The 13,259-nt window shown below is 42.9% G+C and overlaps 1 protein-coding gene across 1 annotated transcript in view; it reads right to left on the bottom strand.

Moving 5' to 3' along the window:
• Positions 1 to 315: 315 nt before the first annotated feature.
• The window catches only part of CDK15 (cyclin dependent kinase 15), a 94,600-nt gene continuing 81,656 nt past the window's right edge, over positions 316 to 13,259 (bottom strand). Inside the window, exons 12-13 of the mRNA XM_031651450.1 lie at positions 11,417 to 11,556; positions 316 to 458 (exon numbers count right to left, since the gene is read on the bottom strand). Of these exons, the coding sequence (XP_031507310.1) occupies positions 352 to 458; positions 11,417 to 11,556 (247 nt within the window). The 3' untranslated portion in view covers positions 316 to 351. The remainder of the gene's footprint in view (positions 459 to 11,416; positions 11,557 to 13,259) is intronic.

Here is a 13,259-nt window from a genome sequence, read left to right as displayed (position 1 = left end):
GGAAAACAGTTCTAATCCTTCATCCCACCTGTGTCAGCTGAAGATTTCACACTGACGAGGAAGCTTAGAAGTTCTGTCTTAGGAACTTTATCCCTGCTCCAGGAGTGGAAGAGACAGGCAATGCATGTAATTATTCTCTTTGCCCAGCCCAGGCAATGGAGGCCTGAAGAGGCAAGGCCACCTGTCCTAGAGTTGGCGAGGAAGAACTAGAAACAGCACAGAGGTGCTCTGAATCCCTGAGCAATGTCCTCTCCACTTGGCACCAATTGCATTTCAATTTTGTCCATAAGGAACCTCACTGTTGCAATCACTTACCTGGAAGAACCTTGGTGATCTCACCCTTTCTTTTCATCAGCGTTTGCTAAACTGGGCTGGGTGGTGACCTTTCTGGTAGGAGGCCAAAAGGTCACACATTTCTGGCTTGAGCCTCACTCCTGAAACTGTAAACAAAGACTCCTCTGTAGGAATGAAAAGAGAGAAGCACCAATATGTTATTTCCTGGGATCTTTTGTGGTATATTTTTGTCTGTTGTAATATTTGTCACCTGAAGAAATGTCAAAGCATGAGCCAGACTTATTTACTAATAATTCATACTGACTCATAGATGACTCACTTTACTGAATCCAATAGTTGGCAAGTGCCTTCTATTTAATTCAATTTAATGCATATTTACCAAGTGAACACTTGTGCAAGGCAATATGCTATGTGTTGAAGATGATAAAAATAGGAATAAAACTGGGAGGAACACACACATAACATACAAACAAGGACCAAAAGTGAGGCACAAACAAAGGCTTATGATAACCCCTCCCTCCAGTCTATGGACAAGGAGAGCATAGACAAGGTGCCCTTTGAGACCTGAAGGATGACGATGCCCTCCATAGTAAAGGACTGCCAAGGAGGATATTCCCGGTTGAGGGATCAGCATGAGAAAAGACATGAAGGAAGAAAAGTGTTTGAGGGAACTGCAAGTCATCTTGCATGGTTAGAACAAGACAGACTGGGAGATAAAGTTGGAAAAATGGTTGGAACCAGATAGCGAAGGGAGCTAATGTCATGTCAAGGAGTCCGGACGTTAGAGGGTGATGTTAGAGAGTGATAGACAATGAGCATCACGCTGAGCTAGATACGTTTTAGAAAGTTTCCAATCTTATTAGATACATTAGGCAATTTTTTTTTTTTTTTTTTTTTTTGAGACAGAGTCTCGCTCTGTTGCCCAGGCTGGAGTGCAATGGTGCAATTTTGGCTCACTGCAACCTCCACCTCACAGGTTCAGGTGATTCTCCTGCCTCAGTCTTGCAGTAGCTGGGATTACAGGCAAGCACCACCACATCTGGCTAATTTTTGTATTTTTAATAGAGACAGGGTTTCACCATGTTGGCCAGGCTGGTCTTGAACTCCTGACCTCAGGTGATCCACCTGCCTCAGCCTCCCAAAGTGCTGAGATTATAGGCGTGAGCCACGGTGCCCAGCTGAAAATCTATTTATATAGACTCTAAGGTGCAACTTCCAGATTGAAAACAAAAACAAAAACAAAAAAACAAACAAAAAAAACACAACCATTTGAAAATATATATACTACCTTTGATGTCCAAATCAGGTATTTGGTTAGCTCAGAATACTGGCAGTTCACATTTTCCCAAGTGTCTGTGTTTGTTAAGTGCTTGCTACTCCTGAATGCTCACTACACTAAAGCTATGGGCCAACTCCTCCAAAAGCTGACATTGCAAGGGGCTTATCTGAAAAGTGGGGAAAATAAAACTTCCTGGCAGATTGCTGTAAGCTTAAATAAGACAATATATGCAAAACACCTTGTGTTAGTTTCTGATACACAATATGTTTTTAATAAATGGTAGCCATTGTTACAAGTATTAGCGCAGATATCTGAGAAAAATAGCAAGAGGCAGCAGCCACATTGTCGCCAAAGCACATCCACAAAATTTGCTCAGGGCCCCCTTCCACTTGGGCATTGCTTTTCCCAGGTTCACAGTTTGCATAAACCTGGGTTGCTCAAAATATCTCACAATTTAACAAAAAGAGAGGCTTCTGTCCTTAGTGCACCAAAAGCATAAAATGCCTTAATAGTACTGTTTGCTGGAAGCTGCTCACACCCAAAGGGAAGAAATAAACTTGCTAGGCCGGGCGCGGTGGCTCAAGCCTGTAATCCCAGCACTTTGGGAGGCCGAGACGGGCGGATCACGAGGTCAGGAGATCGAGACCATCCTGGCTAACATGGTGAAACCCCGTCTCTACTAAAAAATACGAAAAACTAGCCGGGCGAGGTGGCGGGCGCCGGTAGTCCCAGCTACTCGGGAGGCTGAGGCAGGAGAATGGCGTAAACCCGGGAGGCGGAGCTTGCAGTGAGCTGAGATCCGGCCACTGCACTCCAGCCTGGGCGACAGAGCGAGACTCCGTCTCAAAAAAAAAAAGAAACTTGCCAGCTCTGCCTCGCATGGCCTAAACTCGTGCCCTTAAATGCTGTGGGTAATCTGGGGTCTGGTCTTCTTGTATTTGGAATCGCATATTGGCTAGGCTGGAAAGGGGAGCCATCATACCATTTGTTGATATGTATAAGACTCTTTCACAAGGACATTATAATATGCAATTTTGTATTCTACTTTATTTTAGATCTTGTCATAGTATAGACAGTTAAATGGCTAAAATAAACAGTGCGTATACTTTACCGATTATTCTCAAATCAACTCAAATTCAAACCATTTGGGGAACTTCTCTCGGGGAGAAGTATCCTCTTGCCTTGGGGACAGTGGCATGAAAAGCTGGGATTTCCCTTCAACTTCCTTGCCCCTTAAAAGCAGCAGCTCCTCAAAAGCAGGGAGAGAGAGAGAGAGAGACACTATCTGGCAGAACATGCTGGGAAGGCAACCAGTTAATCAAAAGGATTCCAATTTGGCCGTGGACTGCCAGACTCTCCTTCCCAACTCATAGAAAAAGAAAAAGGAGGAAGAAAGAAAGAAAGGGAAAGAAAAAACGAAAAAAGCTGTACACGGCTCTCCTTCAGCAATCTCACAAATGCAAAACCTTCCACTCTGGTGGCTCCTCATTAGCTTCCCAAGGCTGACAGCATAATTATCGCAGCTGCTTCACGCTTAGAATAAATAAATATGAAAGCGGGTGTTTAAAAATTTTTTGAGAAGGGAAATTCAGTCATCTAGACAGTCGGCAGGACAAGTTTATTTAAAACTTTTAGATTCTTATGTATTTAGATCATTTCGGAACGAGATAATGAGATAGTTGTCTTTTTAGTCTAATTGAGTTCCTAAGCTCGTGGCTGTTGGCTGTCACCCCTTTCAAACTTTGCTTTAACTCTCCTTCCTTTAGAAATCCGATCCTGGTGTCTCCATTTACTCTTCCTGGGCTGATAACCCGACCAAGGCTCAGTGCACTGGAGTGCAGAAAGTGACTTAATGGGATTGAGGGGCTAAATAACCTTTCACAGGAAACAAGATAATCAGATCTCTTTTACTTGACCATAATGGCTAAAAGAGAAAGCACAAGCAAACAAAAAAAAAAGGTTGAAAATTCAGCTATCATTTCAAAATGTCTTGTAATCTTCCGTGTCATGTGGTTTTTGCACTACTCTCCCACATCATCAATCCATCAGCTGGAGATGCTTAGTGCATTTAATTATTCAAAGTGCACACATCCTCGTGATTATGCGGTAATTTTAGCTCATGTGTATGTATAGAGGCTTCATATCTTCAAAGCCCAGAGGATCACACAGCACTTTAAATTGAAGTTGCTAACTAACACGAAGTGCACTTAAAACTCTGACTAGGGGCACAGTACACATACATTTCCGATTAAAGCAGATGATCTTTCCTTTTAAAATTAATTATGCCTATTTATTTTTTCCTTTCCCTCCTGCCCTTCATTCTCCCAGGACCAAATTTATATGAATCCTTGCATTCAATGAGTTAAAAGCATTATAAAAATAAATATTCTGTCAATCTGGGGTAAAGAAAACTAGTGTTAACCCATCGTGCAGATGGAGAAACTGAGGTTAATGACAGCCAAAACACATTATGTTGGGAAACAAAAAAGAAGAAAACTCAGGTCCTTTAACTCTCAATCCCCAGCTCAGACTGCCTGTGCCGTTTTGTTTTAACCTATTCTTTTAAACAACTAAGACAATATAACACCAGTTTAAAGAAAGCTCTGAGAAAGGAAAAGAAATTACCTACAACCCCACTAAACTAGAAGAGCATTTTTATTTTGTACACTACCTTTCGGTTTTGTTCATGTACATATTAATTTTCACAGGTCAATTGTAATATGCAATTTTGTATTCTAGTTTCTTATAGCTCATGTTATAGCATAAGAACTTTTATAATATCACACAATTCTATTAATGATCATTTAAAATGGCTACATAGTACTGTATGTTGAGTCCATACACCAACATTTGTCCAATTGGTTCTCTGGTGTTTAACAGTTACATTGCTTCTCTTTATTCAAAAAATTGTAAAACATTATAGATAACACTGCAATGAACATTTTCATTAATCTAGGTCTTAGGGTTTTTCCCCCTATTCAATTATTTCTTTGGATAATTTCCAGGAACAAAGGCATAGGGTATAAGGGTATGATCATTTTTATGGCTCCTGATATGCATGCTATAATACTTTGCAAAAGTTTCAGTACCATCAGCAGGGAATCATTTTACCGTAATCTCACAAACACTGGGAGCTATTAGATTACAGGAAAAAATAAGTAATTTAATGGTTATTTGTACTTTTTATCCCTAGTAAAGCAGTCGATTTATTCCATGTGTTGCTGTGCTCTTTTTGTTTCCTCTTGTATAAATTGCTATTTTATGCCTTCACCTCATTTTCCATTGGATTCCTTGATGTTTGTCTTATAAAACTGAATGAGTTTCACCTGAATGAGTTACCGGTGAAACAAAAACAATTATCACCACTGATTAAGAAATCTTGGCCGGATCAGGTGACTGATACCTGTAATCCCAGCACTTTGGGAGGCCAAGGCAGACGGATCACCTGAGGTCAGGAGTTTGAGACTAGCCTGGCCAACATGGTGAAACCCTGTCTCTACTAAAAATACAAAAGTTAGCTGGGCAAGGTGGCACAGGCAGGTAATCCCAGCTACTCGGGAGGCTGAGGCAGGAGAATCGCTTGAACCTGGGACATGGAGGTTGCAGTGAGCCAAGATCATGCCATTGCACTCCAGCCTGGGCAACAAGAGCAAAACTCCATCTCAAAAAAAAAAAAAAAAAAATCTTAAAACTCAAGGCTGATTGCATATATTATTACAAGAAAAGAAAAGAAACTAAGGTAAGATGGCATTGAGGAAGAAGTTGGTTTTGGGGCGTAAATCTCTATTCAACATAAATTGAGCCCTCTTAATTGTGAGATATTAAACACGCTACCTGGGGATGTGTGGAGTCTTTACCAGAAAAGCTTTAAAATAAACACAGTACATGAGAGAGTGGGAGGAGCACAGAACTGGGCATCAAGATCTTGGTTCTAATCTTGGTTTTGCAGCTAAGTTCCTATGGGATCTTCAGCAAGAACAACAAATGGTAAGAAACGAGTAGCTTTTAGGAGTCGGATTTGAAGTAAAATCTTGGCTCTACAACTTTCTAACTGTGTGACTTCAAGCAATTACCCTACCTCACTTCCAGCTGTCTACTCTGTAATATGAGGATAACAATTCCAGCCTCACCAATTAGTACACAGATTGATAATTTATATAAAGCATATAGATGTCCAATAAAAGGCAGGTACGATTATTCTTCCCTGGGCATCAGTGATTCATCTATATAATGAAGGTATGGAATAAGTAGTCTTTATAAATAACTCTTTTCTGAATTATTTATCTTTACTTGGAGACTCAGCCATGAACGTAACACATTTAACCAACTTAAGGGCTTGGTAGGCCTGAGGGAGTCGGTTTGCCCAGACTTCTCCCAGCAACACAATGCTATGCAACTCCAAAAACCATGTCTCAACCCAGTATCTCCTTTAATGTAGTGAAATGGATTGGGAACAACTTTGTGCATAGAAGGTGAGGAAGTGTGTTATGGAGGACATCTCCAAATGTGCTTCTTAAGGGCTGATTGATGGAGGATTCAAAAGGTGGACAGATGGGTCTGAGTTATGTTACAAATTCCTAGAAGTAGCATAGAGTCAAGAGAATGACTGAGACTCTTCCTTCCCTCTTTTCCAAAATCCCCAGTCCCTGAAACCTGGCCTCATAGAATGACAAAATATTCTGGTTCAACTTTGAATAGAATAGACAATAAAACCAATAAACAGAATAGGTTTGAAATTATGTGGAAGCATTTAGAGTGAAACTAAGCTTGATTAGTACATGTTAAAGAATGTTTAAATTGTTGCAAAAAGGCATACGATGGTAAGAAAAACTACAATGGTATATGAGTTAAGACTGAGCCACTATTATTAAAAATAAGACAACTTCGGAATGATCTTAGATGGTATTGAGAGGAACATGACATTCCTTTCCCCGTATGCCCTTCCTCCCCAATCATCCAGACCCATCATCTTTCAAGGCCCACTCACAAAATCATCCTGGATCCCCACAGCTAGAGTTAATCTCACCTCCTTCGAACACTTAGAGCACTTTATTTGTTTACTTGATCTGCAGCTGTTTATATACTTGTCTTATTTCCTAAAGGACTGTAAGCTCTTTGAGGACAGGGTCCATGACGAATTCATTTTTGTATCCTTTAATATCGCACCTCATAGACACTCAGTAAACCTCCAATGACTGAATGGAACATGATTCTCCCACCATGCAAGAAATTTGAGTCTAAGCTGCCTCCATATTCTCAGACATAAGCAAAAGAATTGGAACAGATTCAGAAGAGAACAATAAAACAAAATGACTAAAAAGTGGGAGAAACAGAATTTGCATTCAGAAACAAAAGTTCAAGGAATTCAGCCTAAAGTGGCCTTTGGGAAGTGATATCATAGGGACCTTCGAATATATTAAGGAGACAACACTCAAAGAAGAGGCCTGAAGTTCTTTCATTGAACCAAAACAAAATACAACTCAGATTTTAACAGGGCAATGGGGCACGCTGAAGAACTTTCAGAGTATAGATATCGGGGTGGTGTGATCAAAGGTAGAGGTAGATGCCATGCTTTCTTCCATCCCTATGTGTACATGAGTATACGCTAACAATGGGGCCTGTGGTACAGCATTTTTGCAAAATTACTTGTGGAACAATTGCAAGCTTTTAAGATTTTTTCCCCCTAAGATGCTAAAACCCGTTTTAAAGGAGAAGGGGATTTAGTTCAGGAAGGAATGGGAGACTCAAGTATGAGACTTGGCTAACAAGCAAAATGGGACCAACCCAGAGAGAGAGAGAGAGAAAGAGAGACAGCCTTTGATGTCCTGACGATCAAGGACCATGGCTTAAGGACCAGACTCTTAAATCACGTGTCATTTACTGCCTCAGATAAAAAATACTTTCGTGGATCAGTGTCTGTAGTTCAAAATGGCTAGGTTCCAAAATCAGTCTTAACTTTCCAAGGGTAACATTTGGAAGGTTTCCTGCAAGAACAGAGCGGAGCCAGTTCTGAGAAGGGGCAGCTTAATGATTTTCTACTACCCCCACCCCCAAATCATTAAACAGTGTTGCTTTCCCAGAGCCCAAGTTCATGCTGAGGGCAAAGGGAATTAAATGAAGAAGCTGAACCTGCAGTTAAGATTAGAGAGTTACCAAGGGCCTAATTTTAGGTCCTAGCTGCTCCAGCTGACGTCCTGCCCTGCTGGCTCAGCCACGAGGACCACAAGTGTGGCCATAAGCCGATGTCTGAGTGGGAAGAGAGACTCCCTGGCCATCTGCAAAAGCAATTAGCTTGCCGTTGGCTGTGTTTTGAGAGGGACTACCAATAATTTCTCCTTCAACAAGTGTTTCTTCAGGTGTTCACGAGTCAATGAGGGAAAATGTCAGAACTTGGCAGAAGTTCCCACACGCTTGCCATTCTAATATTCACACTTTTCCACTTCAGGTGCTGTCCAAAAGGAAACTAATCCTGGAATTCCTGGTTTTCATGGCAAATAACCCCCTGATACATGCCCTTTGACTCTAAGCATACTGCCACAACCTAGGGAAAGGGTTGTTCGGGACTTCTCAGCGTCATGAAAATAGAGATGGACTGGAACAATTCTTTCATTTTGTGCGGAATTTCTATGCCGCTCCTGCACTGGGATTTAGGCTGTCCTTCCACTCTCCACGTATTTCCCAGTCCCAGGCTTTATGCTTTAATTGTCTTCTTTAGAGGGCAGACAATAAGAGCTGGCATCTTCCAGATCAAAGGGGAAACAGAATGTATTTTAAAGTGACAACTCTGTTATCCTGCAACCAGAAGAAAACCAGAATAATAAAATGATATAAATATAAGCCCTTAAATAATTGTATACTAAAATGCCACCAGAGAGCAAAATTTCTTGCATAATTATGGCAGAGAAACTCTTCTTACAAATCACTCACAAGAGCATGCCGATTTTTGCACAATTCTCATGCCTGGGGCAGCCCTCCTCAGGGATGGAGTTTCTGTGTCCCTGCAGGTTGGGAACTGTGGTTACCCACTGGTACGCTCTGTCTGCAAAGGAGGCTGTTAATAAAGGCTCATTGCCAGGGGCAATGAAAAAGCAGGCTGGCACTGCCAGGCCAAGGACCGCATCTCTTAGTAGATTATGTGCTGGTGGTGAGGGCCACTGTCACGAAGGTGCACAAACCAGCCCTGGCTGCTTCTGTCTCTTCCTCTATTTTTCTTTCCTGGTAGCTTTGCTTTTTCTATCTACTTGTCCATCTGTCTCTATACATATTTCTACATGCCCACCACCCTGCCACACACATACACAAGCACACACATATGCTCGTGCACATGAGTGCACAAGCACACACACACAGAGGCACACACACCCAATCTTGCCCCCGCCTTCCCCTGTCTCTTGGCACCGGCCCTTTCATCTTCTCCCTCGGGGATTCGAGATGTCGCTGCAGGAAATGCTTGTCCGCCGAGGCAGCAGCAGCAGAGCCCTGTGGCTTTGACAAACCTCATTTAATTGGGAGGAAGCCAGGAGAATTTGAAAGAACTGAAACATCCACGAAACTCCTTTTATCAGGCATAATTTAAACTCTGCATGGAAAAACCCCTATATGTATAAAGAAAAGTCAACTTCCCTCCTGCTGTGAGCACTCCTGGTCTCCCCCACTAGTGCAGGCAGCCTCCTGCAAGATTCCATCTTTTCATTTTTCTAAAAGTGTCAAAGTAGATTTGGGCTCTGTGACTGGGTGAACAGGGAAGGAATACAGATTGTTCTCTCTCTCTGTCTCTCATACATACACGCACACCCGCACGCACACACATATACACACATACACACACAACCCTAGACATCCATGCACCAGGGCCCCTCTGTTGGTGGCTTTGCTTTTGGGTCAGCCAGGAAAAATCAAAACCCACGTTTCTAACAACACATCAGTTTGGACAGTGAGTGTTTCTTCCTAATCAACCTGCGTCAGGCAAAAGCTGGAGCCTAGAAAACTTTGAAGATCCCCAGCAATTCTCAGCATGTGGAATAACAGATCCTAAAGGAGGGCCAACGGGGCAAGTTTCTTTAAGTGGAGAGAAGGGAGTGTGTGTGTGTGTGCGTGCGTGTACATCCAAGCGTGTACACTTGCGTGAAGTAGTAGAGTTATAAGTCCCAAGCCTGAGAGGAGAAAGCTGAAAAGGAACAATCTAGAAGCTTGGACTGGGAAGAGGGGATTGGGATGGGAGTGGCCAGGGAGGAATGGGGCCAAAGTGGGGGCAGAGGTACCAGGAAGGGAGTGAGAATTGTGGATCTGCCTGCAATGTCTTTTGTTCCACCCATATGCTAACCCCTGCCTCTCTCCTCCTTCCAAATTCCACTTCAGATTCACCTCCAGTCTAATCCATCTCATTTGAATTATTCTTGTTCCTCCAAAGAATTGCCTTCAACACACACATAGTCTCTGCACATCTGCAGTTGATTATGCACAGATTTTTAGCTGTTTAGATATGATTTGTGCTGATATGTGTGCAAGGGTGCCCCGTTTCCTCTTCCTCGCCCTCTTTTCCTCCCACTTCGTAAGATCCTGGAGGCCAAGGACAAGTCTCTTGTTTTCCTCCACTTTTTATAGCACTTAATATGTTCTTGACACTTAATGGCAATTTAATAAATACTAATGACTGACTCTTTCTACAGGGTTAAGTAAGACATTAACCTCAGTTGTATGATTATGGTTATTTTTGGAGATCCTAAATGACTCACTTTAGTCATAAAATAGAATGCCTCAACAAGTCCCAAACTAAGCGCTTTGGACTGCTGCAGGATGATGTCCTAGACACAGAGGAGCTGCGTCTGCAAACTCTGGCAAGGCGGACCAGGCTGTTTCCACACCTCTTGGGCAGTAGCTCCTCACCCTGTCCCCATCCTTATCTCACGGCACCCCATCACCACTCCCCCACATCCCTTCCAGTGTCCTCATCCCAGTCCCAGCCCTTAGGCCCTCCCTCCTAAGCTTTCTTTTCTCTGGCTTAGGACTTCTAAAACCAACCCTGGCTGCTTCACTCTCTTCTTCTGTTTTACTTTCCTGGTAGCTTTGCTTTTCCTGTCTACTTGTCCCTTGTTCCTAAAACTATTTTTAGCTGAATGGTGGATTTTTTCAAAGAAACCTCACCTAAGGATAGTCCCCCATGACCACTGCCCACATCCTCCTGTAGCTCTTCCTGGCCACAGTCCGAGAAACATGACGGGAGTTCCAACCACATGATCCCTCAGCAGATTTCAGATTTGGAAGATGACTTCAGGCCCAGGCAGCAAAGGCTGATTCTAGGGTAACTTGTGTTTACAGGAGGTGGGCAGCCTGGGAGGAGGCCTCCCTTCCCCCAGCACCCCACCCCGGCACTGCCTTCTGCAGCTTGCTGTTACCAATCAAGAAAGGCCCAGCTCCCTCTCAGGACATATCCGCTTCACCTATCATCTTACTCTCTGCAGAAAGGGAGAAGAGTCTTGTTAGAAACACTGGTGTGGCTTCCTGGCAGATGGTAGCTAAGCCAAACAACTCAGAGACAATGTCCATCTCATCCAATTTCTGAGTGTAAATGTGTACCTGTGAAATGTCTGCACCATTACAAAGAGGTCCTTGTAACCTCTCCCCACCAGTGCTTCAGAGTTTGAGAGAAGCTCATGCAAAACTCAGACAAGATTGGGTCCTATCTTGCTTCTCCCAGGCAAATGGATCTCTAACTTCACTCCTGGGGGTAAATGCTATGGTTCTTCGGTGCTGAGGCAAACTACTTAAGACACCAAGACTTACACACACACAGTCACGCACACACACTCACGCACGCACACAGGCACACACTTCCTCGCTCACCATTGGGAAGCTGGTACAGCTGAGATGGCAGGGCGCTGAAATAATCGTGAGCGAGTGCTTCCTGGGCGGAGACGCGGTCTCTGGGGAAGCCTTTCAGCATCTGGGAGGCCAGGTCTTCAGCTTCAGGAACTCTGCCCAGCCTGGAAAAGTGGGGGAGAAAAATAGAGTTTCTCCAGCAGCCTCCCTTCTGAAAAACAACAGGAGAAAAACAAAAAGTAAAGAAAAGGAGATTGCTAGACTTAGATTTTAAGTAGAATTTTCCTGGAATTGCTAAAATTGATGGCAAGTGGAAAAGTAACCCCCATACTAAACTCTGACTGACTGTCCTGTTACTAAGTTGAAGGGGAAAAATCTCCTCATTCTATCACTCGGCTCCCTTGCCCTCCACCGTGTGTCTGGGCACCATGCACACATAAAAGACACAGAAATATATTATAAACAGAAATATATAATAATATATATAATTATATATAATATAATATATATTATAATATATAATATTATAAACAGAAATATATAATCAAGGATTCTTTTTGGAGGAACACTGCAGCACAACCAAGTAGAAAGGCCTGATTCAAAATATGATCGCACTCTGAGAGGCCGAGGCAGGCAGATCACTTGAGGCCAGCAGTTTGAGACCAGACTGGCCAACATGGTGAAACCCTGTCTCTACTGAAAATATAAAAATTAGCTGGGTGTGGTGGCATGCACCTGTAATCCCAGCTACTCAGGAGGCTGAGGCATGAGAATCACTTGAGCCTGGGAGGTAGAGGCTGCAGGGAGCTAATATTGCACCACAGCACTCCAGCCTGGGTGACAGAACAAGACTCTGTCTCAAACAAACAAACAAACAAAAAACATGTTTGAGGCTCTGGACTCCAAGGGTGGCAAGCACAGAAATCTGGAGGGGGAAAAGCACAGAATTCTAAAGAGGTGATTCTGGAGGGTGAAGTTTGGGTAGAAAATACACTTGTTTGCAGCATTTCTGAGGCTCAGCCAGGCTTATTAGCTAGAAAACTCTCTTGGTTCCCCTGAGATGGAGCAGAGGAAGAGAAATAATTAAGTACTTAAATCACAGTAAGGATAAATCCTCAAGTTGACCTTATGTTGAAATATATATCTGGAGATGAGCAAATTCATTTATTGAGCAACTACTCTGTGCTAGTAAGTGGTTGGCTTTGGGAGACACAGGACAAGACTGTCTTCTGGCAGCTCAGATAGAGGAGTCAGATGTTCATCAAATTATCACACAGATGTCTAAGTACAACTGTGAAGAAAAGAATCCTATGGTCTGACTGTTTGTATCTCTCCAAAATTCAAATTTATGTTGAAACCTAATTACCAAAGTGATAGTATTAGAAAGTGGGAACTTTGGGAGGTAATTGGGTTATAAAGGAGGCTTGAGAGAGCCCTTTTGCCCTTTCTGCCCTGTGCAGACACAGTGAGAAGGTGCCATCTGTGAAGCAGAGAGCTCTTGCCCAATACCTAAGCTGCTGGCACTTTGGTCTTGGTTTTCCCAGGCTTCAGAGCTGTGAGAAATACATTTCTATTAATTGGCAATTACCCAGTTAAGGTTAGTTATAGCAGCCCAGGTATAACATTTTGGGTCTCCTGAGATGGAGCAGAGGCAGAGAGATAATTAAGTTCCTGAATCACAGTAAGGACAAATCCTCAAGCTGACCTTTTTTTAAGGGTTAAGATAGCCTCAATACCTGACCTAGAATGGGAAGAGGTGGTCAGGAAAGGATTTCTTGAGGAAGTGGCATTTGAGCTGAGAGTTGAAGAAGGGAGGGCAGGCAAGAGGTAGGCCTTGCTGACAGGGATCTGTGGTACCCACACAGAC

The sequence above is a fragment of the Papio anubis genome, chromosome 10 (genome assembly GCF_008728515.1).
Source record: "Papio anubis isolate 15944 chromosome 10, Panubis1.0, whole genome shotgun sequence".
NCBI lineage: Eukaryota > Metazoa > Chordata > Mammalia > Primates > Cercopithecidae > Papio > Papio anubis.
This window is presented reverse-complemented; position numbering and strand designations above follow the sequence as displayed.